This window comes from Venturia canescens, chromosome 3, assembly GCF_019457755.1.
Source record: "Venturia canescens isolate UGA chromosome 3, ASM1945775v1, whole genome shotgun sequence".
Classification (NCBI taxonomy): domain Eukaryota; kingdom Metazoa; phylum Arthropoda; class Insecta; order Hymenoptera; family Ichneumonidae; genus Venturia; species Venturia canescens.
In genome coordinates, this window is record NC_057423.1 from 1,743,559 (window position 1) to 1,764,791 (window position 21,233).

At 46.0% G+C, this 21,233-nt stretch overlaps 1 protein-coding gene across 2 annotated transcripts in view; it reads right to left on the reverse strand.

The window, feature by feature from the left end:
* LOC122408401 (uncharacterized) overlaps window positions 1-21,233 on the reverse strand; it is a 198,619-nt gene that overhangs the window by 166,242 nt on the left and 11,144 nt on the right. For both annotated transcript variants that reach the window (XM_043415169.1, XM_043415170.1), the window contains exon 2: window positions 6,533-6,665. In XM_043415169.1, coding sequence (XP_043271104.1) covers window positions 6,533-6,665 — 133 coding nt within the window. The remainder of the gene's footprint in view (window positions 1-6,532; window positions 6,666-21,233) is intronic.

The following is a 21,233-nucleotide window of genomic DNA, read 5'->3' on the forward strand; positions in this document are numbered from 1 at the left end:
CGCAATTACTCTGAATCACAATACTCCAATTTGTCTACAAATCGAAGTACAACTGTTGCCTCGATAAGACATTACAGTGAGGAGGAAGAGAAGGAAACTGTCAATAAAAGAATCCTGAAATACGCACGTTCGTTCTGACTTGAGATTTGGAAGATCGTTGTTCGTCGGTCGGGTCACATGATTGCTATTGAAAATCAGTATTGAACTTTCAATCTTGATATTAAAAATAGTGAAATACTCAACGTTAGCGGAGGTTTGCAAAAAAGAACGATGATGAAACTGTTCTCAAAACGTACGATTCGACCGGTTCCGTTCCGGACTCGCGCGTGTTTTGCGCTAGAAAATCCAGCAGTGGTCGAAGCGACTTGTTAGTTTTGGCGATCAATTGAGAACCCCTCGCGTCACGCCGTCAGCTTAGCGAGAGGGTTTCACGTGGCGTATACGAGGAGGTGAGGTCAAAGCTCATCGTGGCCCGTTCCTTTTCTTCGCGATCAACATATACGTGTGTATCCTACTGCATATTTTTTTCTCTCTTTTTTATGCATCTACGGTCTTACGGTTTCCTCTGCTTTCTCGCTATAACTGGAGCATCGAACTAGAGACGCGCGAGTCTGTTGCGTCACGAGCTCAAATTAAAGATGCACATGGGGCATCCCGTTTCGAATTAATCAGCCCTCGATGAACAATTTTCTGGGATGCACTCCTATCGAAACGCACAAGTATTTTCGAAGAATTACTTACGGAAGATAAAAAAATGCCGCTCGTCGCTCGCGGTAGGATTTGATTTGCGGAGAATAAACTTGGCTAATTGATCGCGATAGAATCCGATGCGAAACTGAAAAACGAAATGACACACGAGCGAAAAAAGCTGTGACAGGGACGACGGCGGCTGATCTACTCAAGATGAAGTGCCTCACTCGCGCTTGTAAATTTGTGAACCGTTTCTCTACGTTACCTTTACACTTTAAAGGAGCAAGAGCTCTATGGGCTTTTCTCGTGTATGGACGAGCAAGCTAAAAAAAGCGATAAATGAGCGAGAATAGGGATCGAATATAAAAGAAGAGAGAGAGAGAGAGAGAGAGAGAAAGAAAGAGGAAGAGAGCAAGATCTCGGAGCAATTCTGGTTTTCGTAATCGTTTTAACGGAGAACAAACGTGCCGCTGGTACGTTAAGGTAAACACGCGAGAGATAGGTACACGTACCTATCCACGTCGGTGGATGTTGGAGCGAAGATCCGAGGCTTCCAAAGAAGCCGATCGAACGTTAAAGAGAGAGCGCGATCAAGGACCGAAGAGCAACAGAGAAAAAGAAAGCAAGAGAAAGAGAGCGAGAGGAACAACAAGCGAATCGAGCGCTTTCTGTACTCCTGCGATTTGTCACGTTACAATTAATTGCAATCACCGATGGATTAACGACTTGTAATTCACCGAGTGCTGCTGCTAGCGCGCTCGAAGGATCCTTCTTTCTTTCGTTCTCTCTCTCTCTCTCTCTCTTACTCTCTTTCTATTGATCTTGTACATATTCTCGACTTTTACCGGGCCATGATATTTTCCTGGTTGTACGGGGTCTATTGCACATGTTGAATCCGTCTTGTTAACAATGCAGCGTACACGTATGAACGCCAGATTCAAATTCGGTTCGTAAGACACGAAATAATGGGAACGTCTTATTAAATCAGCAGGATTCCGATTAAACGAAGAGTCGCAGAAAAACGAACGTATAGCTTCGCTCGTGAATTGCCTTGACGCGTGACAAGAAACCAAGGTGTGCCAGAACACAATTAAACGAATGGTGATGCGTCAATCGATCAAAGAACGCGAGAGTACGAGAGATCAAACTCTTCCGTACGTGAAGAGAGTACGAAACGCGAGGGAGCACGATTCCCAAATCGGGTGAACTCGATTTTCGTTTTACAACAAGTTCCATCCACACGGACTTCGTAATTTATGATAATTAATTGTTCAGGACTTCGCGAATGATTTATCAACGTTTTCTTGGGGAGAATCGTCAACCGTTTTAGTATGCCTGACCATTGAGTCTGTAACTACTGGGAAACCAATGCCTCAGGTCCACCCTTTGCCTCCGTTGGACCAAACCTTTCGAATTATAATAAAATTCACTCGATACGTTGAGCACGTTACGTCAACACAACTTTCGAAGAGTGACCAGATGTATGACGTTGTTTAATACAAACAACCCTTTCGATTCAATGAAAAGGGCGCTCACAAGCTCTTCTAACGTACTTCAGCTGAAGAAGGAGAGTGAGAAAGGGAAGAGAGAGAGAGGAGAGAAGGCTGTACAGTTGTAAATAACTCAACGGTGCTGCCGCCTCGTGGAATTCTCATTAGCATCGTAACGCAGACGTAAGTTATTGCTCCTAATGATAGAGGTGCTCCTGAATGTTGTACCGAGTTTGTTGCATATGTGCGTTTGGAGGGATGAGCGAAATGAAGAGAAGGAGAAAAGGGTGAAGAATCTAGAACTGTGATTCGCGTACAGAGACACGAGCAGCTTTGTTTTTCGGTTAAAAAAAAAGTGGGCCTCGGCGTTACTTGTTTATTTTTCTGCTTCCGTACGTGCGAATTCCGAGGCGAGCAATAATAAATATATCCGTAGGAATAACACCGAGAATTTTACAATTTCTTCAGGGGATATGTACGTACATTCGCCACTTTTCTCACCGGTGGCCTACGGCGTTCGAGGGATCCCCGAGTCATCGTTCACCGAGGCAAGAGCAATTTTGCATGAAAGAACGCGTAACGAGAACAATCATTTTTATAGGTCTTAGGAAACTCAAGGCGAGTGTTTTTTTTTTCTTCATTTTTTTCGAAATTCTTTTTATCCCAACTTCGGGCAACCGCGTTTGCGCAAGGTCTTGGGCAGCTGACCTCCGCTCGAACGGATTCGAAGTTATTTCAAATAAAACTATTCCACTCTATGATTACTCGGCAGTTAACCGACAGATTCTTCGCTGCTGAACAACGTACCAAGTATAAATACTCCGATACAATACGAGCGAACGTTTTTCCCCCGCTCTCGCGCTCTCTGTTCTATGCGCGTCATTTTTACCGATGTTCCGTAACGAACTATCTCTGTAAGAAATCAGCTAGGGCCGTAAATGCAGGAGTACGATCGGGAGGAGTGATTGAAAGGTGGCGGCGGTCGGAATAATTACGTTGTAAACATTTTTTTCCATAAAATTATACACGAATTCACAACGATTTGTCAGAACAGAATGACGCTCGTTCTTGTTCTCGCGAATACCATCGAAACCAAACGCTCGTAAGGCAAATTTCGTCCACATTCTTCATCTGCGGTCTAATATAACGGCGTCAAAAAAACTCGAAACTCGAAATTCAAGTAAAATTTCGATTTCGACGCGAGGATAACGAGAAAATTGAACTCAATTGAAGGCATAATGAAAGCCCGCGCGTATAGAGACAAAAGGGGGCGTCGTCGTCGCGCGGAAGCTCGAAACTCTTTCCACCGCGATATTCTCGAACTAGTTTCGTCGGATGCGAACGAACGGAATACCTTCGGCCACAAGGCCCTCCCCGAGAAATAATGAAAAGCCGGCAATAAATAATGCATCGGAAGCTACCGAGCTCAGGGAGGCATATAACTCATTCTCCACATCGCGAGCACAACCAAGAGTATCTTTCTCCTTTCTGTACACACGATATACACACATAGATAAACACATATAAATGTGTGTGTACACTTCTTTCGCTTCTGCTTGCTTCTTATTTCGCTTGCGGCAGTTCCTCTGGCTCGATCTTTCCCCGAGCTCACTTCTCATATATATACACATACGAAGGGATGTTTCTATCTTGCTCCAAATGGCTCTCGCTCTCGCTCCCCTCCCCCGAGCCGAGAGCTCCCTTAACTCTTTCCAACTGCCATAAATCCGAATGCTACTATCCGAGGCTCTAATTGCATTATAAATTGTGCATGCGCCGTGGCCTACGCGAACTCTCTCGTGGATCGAATGCGCATATTCTACCTCTTTTCATTCTATACTCGTCCATGTATACAGACACATTCGTACGGCTATCTATCGCCGAGTGAGATCCACCGAGCTGCAACTGCAACTGCAATAGGCGCGAGAACGCGAATCGAAGACGACGCCCTCTCCTCCGCGTTCGTCCATATCGGAGCTCGTCGCGTTATTATTCATTTTTTAACGCTTCTCGCCTTAATCGTTCATACAGATCGGACGGCGGGTGCGCATGGGTATAAAATGGGAGAGTTTCTCGTGGCAACTCGAGAGCCCGCTATTAATTTCATCACCCTGGGTATATACCTTATTACGCGCGGCTCGCGTGATACCGGACGATAGAATTACCGGTATAAAAGCGCTCGCGCGCGGGCGCGATACGATTATTTTTTATTAATTTCGATAGCACACATATTTTGCATAAGTTGAGAATGAAGCAGGAGGCAAGGACAGGTAATAAGTTCGGCTGCGTTTTATCGGCCGATTAATCCTCGGGCGTGTCAACTCCGATCGGTAGGATTGCCGTGATCAGGTAAATTCTATTTCCATTATTGTTCGAAGCGCGATTGTATATTTGTGCGTTTGTGATCGAGTATGTGCGAGGCTTTGCGAACAACCGGTTAAGCAGTGCGGCAAATAACTGGTTAACGACGTTTATGAGAACAGCGATCTTAACGCGGTGATCATTTATACAATTAATCTGGGTGTGTACAATGTGAATGGGAATTTAAGACGTTAATTTCTCGTAATTGCCACTTCGATAAGTTCGAAAAACGTACAAAAAACATTTAATTGACACAATAAAGGTATCATTTTTATTCCGCATTTGCAATGAAGATAATAAAATACGAAGATAACTGCGTACTGTTAAACAAACGCACTCGGTGAAAGCGATTGAAAATAAAGATCATTGCTGAAATGCAGATGAGCGTGATAAAAACGCCGCTTTACGGATCCGCTCTGGAGACCTTTACCGCTTCATTATTATGCAAATATATGTATTTTTTGTTTCTCACCGTAACGAGACGCTTACGTTTGTATCGCGACCGAAAATAGTTTTTCATATCGCGATGAACGAGAGAAAGCTGCGCACGAATCTCCCAATACCAAGAATATGAGTTCTTTGCAAATATCATATTCCTCATTCGGGAGCGATTATTTACGAGATTATATTTCGCGAGGACTTTTCATCGGTATCGCGTATAAAATACACATAGGAAAATAAATGTGCACGGGCCGCTCATTAGCCCACGCCCTCGTTATTACGTTATCAACGTCCCTCGCGTTATTCCCGCTTATACAGTAATAATAATGCTGACTCCCCGCGGCCCTGTGGAATATATTTACGAGAGTAATCCCCCCCCCCCCCTCCTCCTCCTCCTCCTCCTCCACCCGAGCCTCTTTCCGCCCCCTTCAACCCCGCTGATCTTCGTTGTGCTTTCTCTCGCTGTATATGCCACAGCGAGCCAGGGCGAACCCGGTTCTGCAACAATAATCCTTATCCTCGGCAGATAATTGTGCCCTCGGAGGATTTATAGAGCGGTGAGGTCCAGCCCCAGACTCACCGAGGTCCACGAGAACAGCCTTCGTATACCGCGTTGGACGCTCATACACACATTCACGTTTATTCGTATAGTTATGTGTACATCTGTGTTAACTTTTACGTGTGTAGATCGCTCGCTCTTTCTTTCTTTCTTTCATTCTGTCTTTCTCTCGCTTTATAAGTAAAGTCGAGAGCGCACGACGCGTTTCTCCGATCCTATCTAACGATCTCCCATTGAGTAGGTTGACAGGAGCAGCAGCGGAGCAGTCTCGAGAGACGGGCAGGAATACACACCCGCGTGCATGTCTCTCGTGAGGATACCGCGCATGCCCTCGGTACGAAAGAACTTGGTGTGTTTGTGCTCTCAGCAAGAAACAACAGAAGCCATAAGATTATATGAGAATTCATTCAGTTCTCCTCCGCCTCTCGCTCCCTCCCCCGTAACTCTTCCCCGTTTCGGGCGGTCTTCCTCCCTCGCACTATCGTTGTATATCGTTGCGACGAAATACGAGAACGAGACCAACGAGGCGAGGGTAACAAAAGAAATGAAGAGAAGCCGGTGATCAACGCCGGCAGAGTCCTCGCGACTCTGTCGCCTTCAATTATCCTTCTCGTCTTATGACACGCCTCGCCTCCCCGCTACCGTCGACCATTTCTTTCTACACATGCCACGTAGTACAACGTCCGACGTTTCGGACCGAATCACAGCGATTTATAAACTCAATGATAATCATCGCGTAGGTTTAATTCGCTTATTTATCGAATGAAATAATCAACAAGATTATTTTTCTACTTTCCTCGTCGATCAATTCTCAAGGCTGATGATCACTCGGCTGAATTATTTCACAAAATTTCTGAATTATCTCATGCCTCGAGAAAGAAAATTGGGGCGCCTCGTAAGTTCGTATCAACAAAGATTTAGTGTTTCAGGGTCATCGCACGCGCGATACGAGAATGATTAATGTACGACAATAGCATATAACCGGACTCACCATTGTAGAATCTGCTTTTGGATGAGCGTAGGTGTTCGATGATGGAGACGAGAGGTCTTCGTCCACCGGCGTTTCCACCCCCACAGCTCCCAGGGGAGTCACGCTCCGAGCCGTCCGCCAGGTTGTCACGATTCTTTAACATTCACGTGTACAAGTGTTGCAGTTATTATTGCTATTATTTATACGCATGCACGCGAGGCAAGTGGTAAAACAATGACGATGACAAACGTAGTACGAAAAATCGGTTTCGAAGAGTGCTAATATTCCAAGAGACGTGCGCGATGATCACGGTCAAGAGCGCTGACTGCGCGCATCGAGCAACTCGACATCGTTGAAACTGTTCAAGTCTATATTTGAACAAAGTTAGGCATCAAATTTAGCCGTTATTTGTCTTATTTTATTTCAAAAGTGTCGTACGGTCGATGAATAATAATTGAGATTCTGTAGAACGTAGATTGCTGCAGGGTAAAGTGAGAGTCACGATAATTCCATGAGAGCTCGAAGTGTTGTCATCGAAGAAGCGAGAGATATCTGAAGAGACTCCGAAGCGCGTAACACTCGTCGTGATAAATTATGAAAATCTGCAAGGGTCGCGGCGGGAAGAATGACGACGATATTCTATTGTACCTTAAAGAGGAGAAAGAAGAGAGAACGAGGGTTTTACAAACGGAAATCGGGAGCCACTCGTCCGAAGACACAAAACGAAGGCGAGCAGCGTTCCGTATGCGAGGGGGTTTCGTGATAAATAATTGCTGCGGAGGCGCGAGCCGACACTCGACGCTCTTCCATCTCCGTTGTTCGTTGTCATCGGTTTTTTCGACGACTTATACAGGAATTTTGCAACAACATATTTTTCCAAGTAACTGATTTTTCTTCGGACGAGTTGAACAGCAGAAGGACGTGACCTGCCTGATGGAAGACTCGAGAGAAAATTGCTCGCAACAATCTGGCACTCTTGAGATCCAAGCTCGAAGTCAACGCGAGCTCTCAAGTGGATCGTCTCGGTGCACTTCAAGTTTTGCGCTATCGAGCATCGCGGTACTGTGAGATCCACCTCTAACACAATCCCGTATATACATGCATATGTTCGAAGACACGAATACAGCTGCGCGTATACGAGGATTGAGAAAAATATTCTCCGATGAAGGAAGAACGACGAGTCCTCTCAATCGTGCGTTCCGTGTTTGCCACACAGCCCCGAGCATATTTGTCGAGAGGTTTGCCAATAACGCGAAGAGCTTCTTGTACCGAGATATACGAGAGTGCGTCACAAAGCGTATACGCAAAGAGCCGATCTGCTCTGGTGTAGTAATTACGTTGGAGAGTCTTGACCGGATAGTGTAGCGAGAAATTGACCATAACTTCCGGGTCGCATGTTCCTCTCCGTCTCTTCCTCGGTTTCCGTCGAATTTTGATCGATTTAGTTGGACACCAGCAACGGACCGGATCAATATATTTGTCATTCGCAATGTCATTCAACCGTATTTTTAAGCAGCTTCATTCGAGGTCTCGATCGCAAGATGAAATCTTCGTGAAGAAGCTGTTGCCTCGTTAATGCTTCGTTCATCGGTAAATGAGTACATGAAATGAAAATATAATGCTGGCACGAGTACGTGCATGAAATCGGTCGTCGGCACCGCGCAAGTGCGAGAGTCCCGAGCACACTTCGCAATCTCATCAAGCGAGCCATTGTGAGAGCGATCTCCGTGAGAATCGAGATTTAATTAGGTGACCTGCAAGTACGCGAGAAAAAAGAAAGAAAGAGGGGCCTGAGGAGGGGATTATAGCACAGCTGGTCGACGCGAGGAGAAGGCTAATGTGGCTCTAATGTCGTCAGGATAGGCCTTTTATGTTTGCGCCTCAGCTGTGAGTCTGCGAATTTACTTTTACGGTGCCCTTCTCGTTGCTCTCACAATCCACCACGCAGTTTGGCATTACCCCGCGGTACAACACAATTGCTCTACTTAGTTCGTGCTTTACTGCCTCTAACGACATGTCTATAAATATATAAGGCACATTAAAACGAGAGAATCCAACGTGACGTGCCGATCGAATAAACTGCGAGGTGCATTTTCCTCGCGTCCCGATCTCGCGGTGAGCTCGCTCACTGTCGAACACCAGAGTTACGAGGGCCATTTTCATTAGAATTCTTCATGCCGAACGAGTTAACTACTCTCAGTCTCTCAGTCGCTGTCTCTTCCACGCGCGTCGGTTCTTCTTATCGTGCAAAGGATAAAAAGTCCCAGCAGGCGTAGTATTCACGCGGTCGGCGCTTCTCGATCTCTCGATGCACGCGTAAACGAATAAACAACCGGGCAATTTAGTTTTACACCACGCTTCAATTACACAGCCTCCTGAATTATAAACACCAGAACATATAACGGTCTTCCGCGGAAAATCAGCGCGTATCTTTGCAGGATGAAAAAAAAAGCGTGTTTTTTTAAGAGACGGGCAAAAAGCGGCAGTTACTCGCGGGGCAACTTGACCTTGAAAAACTCTTGGGATATTGAAAAATATTTGAAATGGCAGGATGCCATTGTAAATGTGTATTTGCATCAAATGAAGCGTACGCGTAAGAAAGCGTAGACAGGTAGCTCTCCATAAAGGAGCTGATATGCGTAGGTCGGAATCACCGCGTGATGCCTCGTGCTCGCGCCAATGAGGTTTACCGGTAATGAGATGATTGGTCACACCGAGTGGGCCTCGTGCATCGCGCGCCTCGGCCAGACTCTATTTATCTCGCATTTTTTATCTCTCGCTACTGCACCTCTCACCAGCTGTTGCTCCTTGCTTTTCGTTACCGTACTATCGCAATATGTATATACACGCATTGAAATATAAGTAAGAGAGTTCGCGAACATTATACTTGAAGGTACATTATTTACGTGTATGCGATATAAACTGTGGAGCCAACAAGATCGCGTGGCAACAGAGAATCGCCTCTTTTGAGCTTTCAGCGCGCCATATTTACAGAGCACGTTTGTGAACATCGGAGCATAATTCCGTATGATTTAATGAGTAACTGCCTTCATTTATTGAGAGATTAATAAACTCAATAGTAAACTCAGACTCGACGGCGTATCGCACGAATGCCGATTGGAAAAAAATCGAAAACTTATAACCGTCACTGTGATTCCACAGTGAATCCGTGATCGAATTTTCCATAATGTTCATCTGCGCCTGTTAATTTCGACTTTTCGAATACCTTCTTATTTCGCCAATCCGTTACCCGCCGCTCAGCGAAGAAATTTCCTTCGAGCAAAGTAACGTGAACGAATGCGACTTGATTGATGAGAAAATCAATAATTAAAATGAGACTCTTGGATAATATAAAGTTGGGGAAAAAGTGGACGAGGCGAAGCAGAGGGAGGAGTCGCGATGCGATCGTTGACGTAAAGACGAAGCGTATGTTTGCGATGCGAAGGCCCGGAATATGCCTCGCGTCACAACACACGTACGGACAGACACACGAGCTGAAGAAACGCGCTCTTGCGAGTCGATTATGAAATCATAAACTGGTAGGTGGTCCCGGTCGATTAGTGTGTATACGGCAAACTCTCATGCCTTTCCATCGAGAATACTGGCTCAAATATACGTATATATATATATATATTTGTATAAAATATATACATATAGAGTGGTTATAATATGCTCGCATCGTCGATATAAGCGGGTGTGCGAAAGAGCGGGAGAGAGCAGTCTTTAAGGAAGGTATTTGCGCCGTGTTGCACCGGCTTCTGTAGCTGCTGCTGCGATGCTCTTGGCTTCTTCAGTGGCGGCGACTCGGGTGAGCAAGGGTCGAGTTCTCGGGTGAATCTTTCGAGATATCAGCTCGCTATATGCGAACACGAGCACGTATATATACGCGAAAAAGCGTGATGTGTATGAAAATTTCTATAGATATAAAAGTACGTTGTGAGGCTGCGGTTCGGGGCGCGATGCTTCGGGGCCCTAGCGATAAAGGGTCCCGAACTTATTAAAGGAATTCCATGCTCGAGCGGACGATCCTCGGGCTGCGATTAAAGTGCGTCTCGGATCTCTGGCTCCTCTTTCGTTCCCTCTCTCGCCCTTGCCCTTTCCGATCGTGCCTCTCGTCCTCGTCGTCGTCGCCGTCCTCTTGGTATTCGTATACATTGGGCCCCTTGCGAGAGCTCTCCGACGCCGGTGCATATAACCCCCCGGCGGGGTGCAACTTAAGTGCTCGGGTGTGTACCGAGCTATAGATCGAGAGAAAAGTTGCCTCTCGCTTTTTTTTTCTATACTTACATGTATTTATATAGATATGTTCGGCTCCGAGCATTCTCCGTACGGTCTTACGTACCCTCGATTCATATGTGAATGCATACGCTTCCTGGTGTGTACGTGCACGTGTAGTCGAGCGAGTAAAGCTCGTGGAACATGACTATAATATATAAATATATATATATATATATATATTTCTATATGTATTATACGCGAGCCCGTGTCAAGAGGTGAAGGCTCACTGCGGCCTTGAAAAGAGCATCGTGAACACATCTCTCCATCTCTCTCTCATTCCTCTCTTTAGGAACACACACGTGTGCACGCATCTCTGCACATATACGGACAGAGACGCACGAACACAGCTGAGAATGCGAGCACTATTCCCGAAGAGAACGTCGTTCAGCCTCTCTCGCTGTAAACGACCACCCGATGCTGCATAAGTACCGTTTTCCCATCCATTCTTCTCTCTCTCTCTCTCTCTCTCTCTCTCTCTCGCGCTCTTTCTCAAATACCGGATCATAGACATTTATTCATAGCTCTTGAAAGTCCGCTCTATAAGACAGCTCGACCTACGCTCCAATAACTTGAGCCGTGTGTGGAACTCGACGTATGCGAAATTTGGCCGAAAAGAAGGCGGATATTTCTGATGAAACGTTTTTTCGCGCAGTCCTGGCGCAACGAGTGCACACTTCGAATTTAAGGGGAGTGAACGAGACGCGGCGTGAATCAGCCATCATTATCACCCCATTTTCTCGCTGCTAATTGTCTCGTTACACGGGAATAATCGAGGCGATTGCCGCGTCTGATACTTCCACGGTAATGTGTGTTTGGCTCGATGTTTTTCCTGCGTACGCGCAAGAGAGCACCTCGGAGGAAATAAACTCGCCGGAACAACTTTTTGCGACGGAACGTGGCGGCGGGCCTCGTTCCATTCTGTATGTACGCCTATGATACAGCCCTATAGATATATACTTTGCCGATCGTTAATACGGCTGACAGCATTATGGTTTATGGATGCTGTTGCGGTTTACTCGCCCGCCTTAAGCCCCGCGCTTGTCATCGTTGTCTTTTCAGTTGTGTCTTTGTCAACGTTTTAGTGCGCGAACGCGATCGGAATCGACAGCTCAAACTATGCGCGAGTATCAATTAACGAATGGGAAAAATTCAATCGTTGTAAAACCCATAAAAAAATATTACACCGGCGCGCAAGATAAATTGGAACTATTTTCATTTTTATCCTCTTCGTCGCAATGATATAAGCTGAACAGAAATAGTTATCTGGATATAGCAGAGATTGCCGGCAAAGCGTAAGTTCGATTGCTTTTTGCCTGTAATGAAGTTTCGCTCTGTACGAATGTCTAATTGGTCTGAGTGGCGCCGTTTCTAATTACAGGCGGCATCTCAACGCCGCTCGTGCAAGCTCCTTCCCCTCGTAATGCTCTTCGGTTCGATTAATTTCTGATTCCAAGCTCATTATGCGTAATCCAGGAAAATCTAAAAACCTCGAGGGTTTTTATTCTTTCGGAATCACCGGAGGAGAGGCAGAGATTTTTGATAATTCTTATCAAATGAAAGAGAGACTCGGATCTTTGAAGATTGCGCGAACTGTTTCACGCTGAAACTCCTCCCACTCGTCATATCTTCCCCTATTTCAATATTTCTTTTTTCTCTTATTCCTGGTGCGAGAGGAGGCCAATGAGAGCCTTTCCTCGGCAACACACAAAACTGAATTCTCAACGAAATATCCCTTTTCGACTTTGCCACGGACGAAAACTATCATCAGGACTCTAACCACCGGATCGTTTGCTGAAAGCCCACAGCGAAGAGATAATGATTGAGTCGATCCTCACGAGTGGAATGAAAATGTATCGAGGTAATGATCGTTTGAAATTTTCAATGGTTTTTTACCGAGCGACGTCATCGTCTGGCTCACTCGGCGTGTACTTAAAACCGGTCTACTTAGGGATGGAAAAGAAAAAAGATGAAACTGCGCGCGCGCGTATGGGAAAAAGGGAGAAGGAGAGTTTGAAGAGTCGATGAGATGGGCTCCGAGAGTTGTCCACCTCGCAATCGGCTCTCGCATATCGTTCTCGTCGTTGGCGAACGCGAATATCCGAACTCTTCTCTCCGCTGTTGTAAACCTACTGCGTACATGTGCTCTGAGAGCTTCTCTATACCTGCTGACCGCGCGAGAGAAAGTCCATTAAAATGCTAAACGCCCCGGCGGCCGATGAGCACACGCAGTTCTATCGAGAGAGGGAGAGAGAGAGAAGAAAGAAAAGAGCATGCAGCATCGCATCAACTCGATATATACGTACATTAACATGCGAACTTGTAAATGCATATATTTATATATTTATGTAGTCTATGTGTCGGTGGCAGTTTGCCAGTACGACAGAACGCTCAGTCTCACACGATGCTTTTTCTCTCCCGTAATTCACGTTTAATCTTTCTCTTTTCTTTTCCCGCCGAAATATTACGGCCGTTGGCGATCTCCTGACTGAGATAAAACCCCTAACGAACGTCCCCGCTATAAGAGGCGCGCGCTGCTTTTTTTACCGCCTCCGTATATAATGTGTCGAGAGTCCGAAGAATCATCGCGCAGCATCCAGTCGTCGATTCGGGGCTTGCAGCCACCAAAACAATTAAAGTTTTAATTGAACGTTGCCGGGTAACATCTGTCTCGCGGGAGGATACCGATTGCTATGCGGTTGCATCGAGATTTTATGATTGTGTGAATGAAGATCGTAACACAATTCTTTGAAAGTGATGTAACTTTTCATTGAGACGTTTGATGAATGGAACACAATTCGGATTCGTGAAACAACGTCTTCGCGCGGTCTCGGGTACGATGCACGTATAAAACGAGGATCACGCGGAAATGCACGTGTTTGCCTCCGGTCCCGCCGGGCTATCCGCGGTCCCCCGTCGTAAATATCCCGAGTCGCGATACTATTTTTCCTTCGGCAAAATGCATCGGGCATAACGATAAGAGGATCCTCGGGGAGAGCGCCCACGATAGGAGCGAGCGTGGCTCGCGTGTGTTACGTTTTTGATGGTGTAAATCAAGCAGCTGCGACCCCGGACGAGTGATTCAGCGCGAGAACTCTACAGAGCGGTCAGTTTCCGTACGCGTGAGTGAATGGGAACGCGGACAATGAGAAGGTCCCGGTAACTGGCTTTGCGGACTTTCATCAAATCGGGACCCCGCCATTTTGCTTCTCAGAGCTCCGTATACGCACGCATAAACGCAATTCGTCTGTATGCATTACGTAGTTTACCGCACTAATGCGGCGATACATCTTGTATAGATATATACAAAAGAGCAGTAAGGATCGACCCACGCAGCTTGCATTATATCAGCCAGAGTTCTCGGCATATTTATGACCCTCGGGCCGGCCGCTTAGATTGGAACAAATGCCGTGTGCCGCCGTCTTTTCCATCCGGAACAAACTGTCTTGCGAATATACACGCGAGGAACTTGTTCGCCCTTCGTTTATCCCGTGTATTCTTATTGTGCGAGAGCATAGAAAGACAAACGCACAGGATTGGCGAAGAAGAGGTCGCCGTACGCTGAGCGAGACTGCTCGCACGTATATTTGTGCGTGAGTATTCCAACACTCGCGAAAAGAGTAGGAAGAAGGACAAACGAAGGTTCGCGCGAGGCGTCGCGGTAGACGCGAATTGATATTTTAATCCGCGGTATTCTCGAGTGTATAGGAAACATTCGCGTCGGTGCCGCGAGTACTCCGATAATAATTTGGTGCCTCCGGCACTTCTCTTGGTCCTGCTGAATATCCTGGTCATAAACCGAGGTCACCGGGCGCGTTAACCGGAGCTACTCAAAGGTGAAAATGCGAGGAATGAGAATCGTTTAAACGAGGCTGAGCTCACGATAAATGAGTTACGATCGTACCCGGAGCACTTTTCTCTCCGAAAGCATGCAGCGTCACGCTCTCTCGTCTTTTGGCTTTAGAAATATACGCACATGTATAGTAGCACTCGAAGAAAAAGATGCGCGACTGAAATAAGGATACAGGCTCGCGCGCGCGCGCGCACTCTTTTCATAATAATGCGTGCGTGTGCTCCGTTTGCGTATTAATGTCCGGGTACACGCACGCGATTTTTCGTTTACCCGCTCGCGTATTAACAGGGAGGAGAAAAAGGAGCGTAAGAACAAAAGTAAAAAAATGAAGCGAGGAGTTTGCGAGGTAGTGGTCTCCTTATTCCCCGCAGAGTGTAATATTGCCGAAGAATTTCGGGCTCCTTATAAAGAGGGACGTGCATCTTGTTGCGACGCGATGTTGGTGCAAATTCTTCGAGTCTCTTCCATGCGGCCTTTTATATGCCGAGCCGATGCATAAAGCCTCGCGATACCATAAGTATACACGCACCACGTGTAATATCCCCGCGTACACTTATATTCGAGACTCAGTTTCCGAGAGAACGAGATTAAAAAGTATAATTAAAAGGCGAGATGAGACTGCGGTGCAGAGTTTCGTGAAAAGTGAGCGGTTGAAAATTATCGGAACTTTGGACCCTCGTTTCGTTGGGTGTCCCCGCAAAAGGGCTTGAAAGAAACTCATCCGCAAAGGCCAGAGATTTTCCGAGGAGGAGAGCTTTTTCTCAAAACCACCAAAGTCCCACTCAATTGCACACCGTACTACCGGTATCTGCAGTCCATCCAACGTATCATGCGTCTACGCACCCCGATATCCGTAACCGCGTTGAGGCCATATAAGAGAAGAGAGAGAGAGAGGGACGAGGAAAAGTTGAAAGAAAAAGAAGAGAGGAAAGAGAGGGAGGATTTGTGAGACCGCGGGGTGATTGCCATGGTCGGCGAGGCTGCTGTGCCCCACGTTCATTACCGATCGCGCCATTAATCTGTGCGAGCCAGCAGCCAGAGAGTAGCAAACCGGGCCTTACCAACGGCAGCAGCCGAGAGGCAATCTCTCTCATTCTCCCCCTCCCTCTCTCTCTTTCTCGCTCTCTATCATCTTCTCGGTGCATCCGAAGCTCAAAAGCCAAGGGAGAGAGAGAGAGAAGAAGAAAGAGGAAGATGGAAAGCAGTAAATATCGCTCGAGATACGATCTCCGAGTCTCTCTTCACGGTCGTCGTCTCGTCTCTCGTAGCAAATATACATACCCATATAACTTGTACGTATATTTATATTTATATATAATCCGTATAGTATATGTATACATCGCCTCTCAGAACGGAAGTGCTAGATGGTTTTTTGTACGCGGCGTATTATCGATATGCGCACACTGCCCATGGGCGTTATAAACCTGTGCGTATACGAGATGAATATAAATATGTACCGAGCGATTGGAAACCACCGGGGAAGATACGCGTCCGTGAAATGGTACCTTATCGATCTCGCTGTAGGATTTTACATTTACATATACGTAGATGAATGATTTTCGGGTTATTAATGATCGACTGCCAAATTAAAATGTCCGATTGATAAGAAGTTCGTAAGATGTAACAGACCGTAAAGTGATCCCGTGTTATACGCGCGGCTCGTACTCTGAAAAATTCTTACAAACGTCTCAGCACGAAGTTTTGAAAAATTGATAAATGATCTCTCGTATTCCGCTGCGACGCGCAGTTTTGAAAATTTGCGTACAAAGAAGTGCGAGCACCTTCGAGAAAGCAGAAATTACAACTAACAATAATGGACTTTAGATTGCTGCCCCTCGTTATCCCGCCATTGACGATTTGTCTCGACGCAATGGCTCGCGTCGAAGTGAAAATTCCAATTGATTTGCGAATGGCGCAGAAAAGGGCAGAACAGAAAGAGCCCGTGCACGAGATCACGCGCAAACGCATTCGCGTCCACGTCTTTCTCGCACGAAAAGTTGTACAGGTCGCGGTCTCACTCTTCCATTCGCAAGCGCGCGTACACGCTCGCAGTCGGTAATTAGATATCCCTGGAAATACGTCAGGTGTAAGCCGGTCAGTCAGCCACAGAGAGTCGCAATGTGAGAGCGACATATAAAATGTATGCTCCAAACCGCAACTCTACAGTCGGCTTGCGTACAATTCTGTACGCGAAGCCAGAAATCTGATTTGCTGCTCGGAATACGCGCTTCGAGTTTTGTCACAAACTAGAATAAAATCAATATTCTAATTATGCATAATTTTAATTGGTGCACCTTTTGCGATAAAACTCTTTTGGGAATTCAAACGAAATCAATTGCTGATTTTTCCATACGCATATAGACTCGGTTGAAACTGATTTTTTAATTTGTGTACGGAATCAGGCTTAGAGAGACGAAGAAAAAGTTGAACTTGCTTCAGAGATAGTATCAAACGCTCGAGGTTCAGCATGAAAAGCTTAAAGTACGAGCTTCTGTCTCAAAAAGATTTCCTCGCTCCGATACACCGCGCAAAATGTACAATTATGTCATAAATAAATGAGCAACACTTTCCCGATGAATTTTTATCGAAAGCGACATCACGCAGGCAAACTAATCCCATTTGCACATATTTAATTTGACAAGCATGCTCGTTTATATTCACGTTTAACTGGCCGTTTCATTAGGATAATTTTTGTTTCAATGCGCGCGACGGTGAATCGTATAATAGCGATCACAACTATGTTGCGTGCACGAGTAGTTTCTCGTATTTATGAGTTTAACGAGGCTCAGCGATTTGCTTATTCATGTGCGCCGAATGTTTTATGGATCGAACGGAAAATAGTGAAGCTTGTGAAAATATGTTTGAAAAGTCAGACGCATATACGTATAAATGCATATGCATAAAAGGAATCGGTAACTTTCTCGTTTCTGTGTCCGTACGTCAGCTATGTTTGGCGTATTTTATTTTCACATATTAATAAATAAATTCGATCCGGTTTTCAAGCTCTCAAGGTAGCAGGTACCTCAATTACTGCACGCGGCTCATACTTGGATCGAGAAGTGCCCGGTAGTCGGACATGTGGAGAGAGACTGTACGGAGTACATCGGTGCGTAATATCCACGCAGGATATACGGAGGGAGCGAGCGAAAGAGAAAGAGATGGCTCATCAGGGTCGCGCGTCAGTGACGAACGAGAGATGCTGCACACGCGCTATATCAGAAGCTGAAGCGAGTTTTCTCAGCTTCTATACGGGGACGGAGCGAACCGCGGCGGTTGGCAATTAAATCGCCACCGACAATAATTAATTCATGGCGTAGGCGCCGTAAGCTCGGGAATTGGAAAACGACGGAGGAGCCAGCAACGGGGCACTTCTCTCGGTGAATCTCATCGGGATTTTTCGCGCCTCTCGCCTGCTCGAGACCGCGGGCCTCGTGCTCTGGAATTATTAGCCTATTTGCATCTTAATGGAACAACCACACGTCATAATTTCTCGGGGACTTGCGCCTCGTTTATTGGCGCGACTTTCAATGGAATGAAAAATACGACGAGGGAAGCACAGGATTACGGTGCAAGTCGATGACAAAACGGAGACAAGGATAGTTCCAACGGTTTTGTACGAATCGTTAAAAAGCACAGCGATATTTCAACACTTCCGGAAACCTTACGTGCCTCTTCCCCTTCATCGAAAATATATCGTTATACACGCTCCATCGCCAGCCGTGAGAATAACGCGCCTTCAGAGTTGAGGAGTTGAAGAGGCAAACTCGAAAATAGAAACGCTCTCGGACCAATGGTTTGGAAGAGCGAGGCAGCAGAGAGCGAGAGGAAACTAGGAACGGAAATAAGAATGTTCGAAATACGAGAACGTGGAAACGTCGTTGAAGATAAGCTTGTGTAGCGATACAACAATCTTAATCACACGATCGCGTGATGAGAATGATCCCAATCGCATTTCTTCTTTAGTTTTTTTTTCTAAAACTAAGACTCCGTCATTATTAATATTGCAATAATCGAGTCGAGTTGGATCGACGAATCATTGATTCAAGAAATTTTCAATCGTTATCCAAATTTACGAATTCTAATTACTGCTCATTCGACCAGAGTATGTACGACAGAGTTGCGTGTATACGTCTATGTAACGTTCTATTTCGGGAGAGGTCAGAGGCTGAGGTCAGTCTATCGGCTTGGTCAGCCTCCCACGAGATCCTCTGGCTTCGCGCCAACTCTTTCCTCTCTTTCTTCCCTTTCTCTCTCCCTCTCGTCTCCTCCTTCTGTGTCCATCGTTCTCTCTCCACCCACACACGTGGCACATATATAACCGCGTGTAAGTTGGCGCGAGACGAGAGACACGATCTTGAGCGGATCGCGAAGAGAGGATCGGCTCGTATATGTGTGCGATTTGTTTTTTCGTTCCTTTGCTTTCGTAGATCTCTGGATCTTTGCTCGGGAGCGCCATCTGTATACACACATATAGGCCGCTTATCGCTCGGCAAAGGGAACGAACGGATAAAAAGGAAGAGAATTTGATGAAAAAAAAAAAAAAAAACGACGAGGGGCGAAAGGGAAGGATGGAGAAGTCTCAACACCGCCCACGCGCCGCATCGAGGGTGAAAAACAAGCTTCGACGTCGCCAATATACTTTACTGAGCTTAATAGGGTTGTTGGGCTGGCCACGCGATCCACAGTCGCTTTGTAGATCTTTCGCCATCTAACGAATTCCAGCGTCAAGGATCCGCAGACACACTTTCAGGCTGCGCGAGCTATCTGGGGAAAACGAAAATATACCGACGCCCAGCACTCGCGCATTATTCGCAGGCGAGAAAAGACGAACGAGCAGAACACACGAAGTCGTGGAGATATTCCGCTGCATTCGTCATCGATCACGATCGATATTTAGATAACACGACTCGACTGGAAAAACTGGGAAAACTCAAAAATTCACTTCGCACTTTCACATTACTCACGCGCACGTATAACGCTTTATAAATAAGTGGACGCGGCCGTTCTGCGCAGGAGGAAGCAAAATCGTAATAATACTCGAACCCCGAGCTACTCCGGTCTCTATGAACGCGTAGTTTTATCGTTATTATATGCCGGTGATGGAGATTTTATCGCGTTGGACACATGTGCGCAGGAAAATCAGGCGTATGCAAAATTTCTCGAATAGTTGGTGCACTTACGAGCGTTAAATATTTATATCGAGGTGCGAAAATGATCGTCTTCGAGCTCGTTAAGATATCGCTTAGTTGTAATTTACGGGAGTCGACTTTCTTTTTTTATCTGAAATCGCGACTGTTCAACATTCTGCAGGCTCTTTAAACATGTGTACCGTAGTTTTTGCCTGCTCTCTTCCTCCCGCGGCCGGTCTCGCTATCTTTATAAACGAACGGTTAATACAACGATAGGTGGTGCAATTTACTCGCGGTTGTTCCTCGCTCTTTGTGCGATGAAATCGCACCTTGCACATACACGAATACACGAATTATTCCATTGGACGCGTTTTCACGGAACGAGTTAGAGAGAATGCGAGAGAACTCTCGTTCGAATCTGGCGTGAGGCCAAGAAAAAGTTTTGGCGTGGGTGATGCAGATAGACGAGCGAGCAAAGCTTTAGAAGAGAAAAGCGAGGAAGAGCTCGCTGCTGAGGGGAATCGAGAGGGAGAAAGAGAGCGACACGAGAGAGCTGACCCGAACGCGAGATCGTCGTTTCGTTTACTCTCTTGCAATACTCCCTCGACCTCTTCTTCTTGGTCTTCCTCTTATTCGTATTTCGTATTCGTCTCGTACCCGCGTTCTCGCACTCATCCTCGTTTCAACGTTCTCTCGCGCATTCGTTTTCCCTCACAATCTCTCCCTGAGAAAATCTTCTCAAAATATCTCTAACCGCGTCTACCGACCTGGCTCTGCCCTCTCTGTTTGACCCTCCGAATTCGTCACGATCCTCGCTATGCTAATTTCACTTTCGACACGACTCGCGTAACCTCTTTTTACCTACTCGCTCTCCTCACTTTTACGGACTTGTCTCTGTATTTCGTAAATAATATTTCGTGCTCGAAAATACCGCTATTTCGCATTTAAATGAAAAACCCAATTACGAGCTCCTTAATTATTTTGTTATTACCGATTTAAAGTATCGAGGGCAAAAAATCATCGATGCAGGATTCCCTTTGATTCGACGATCGATCAAAATCTTCTGATTACTCTCTCGTACCTTAGTAATAAGACACGAACGTTAATAGTACGTAATGCCTTGCGTAAATAAGTCCCGGACACAGGTTGTTCTCGGGCCAAGAAATTAGCGCGATTAGTCGTCGAGCTAATTCCTTCCACTTACCGGCTACGATTCCTGTAAAGCGATGTTTACGCACTCGAACAAGTTTCTCGCAGTGAGATTCGCGAGAATAAATATACGAGGAGGATTTCTCTCGAGTTAACGTCGATAGAAATCGAAATCGCGATCGATCGATCGTTCTCTCGTCCTTTTTCCTGTCTCGGTGCTGCTGGTAGCGAATCACGCGGGTCAAACGGATAGCGCAATTTCATCGTAATGTATCCCAACGCGAACCCTCTCTTCCGCTCGCTATCGACATGCGGC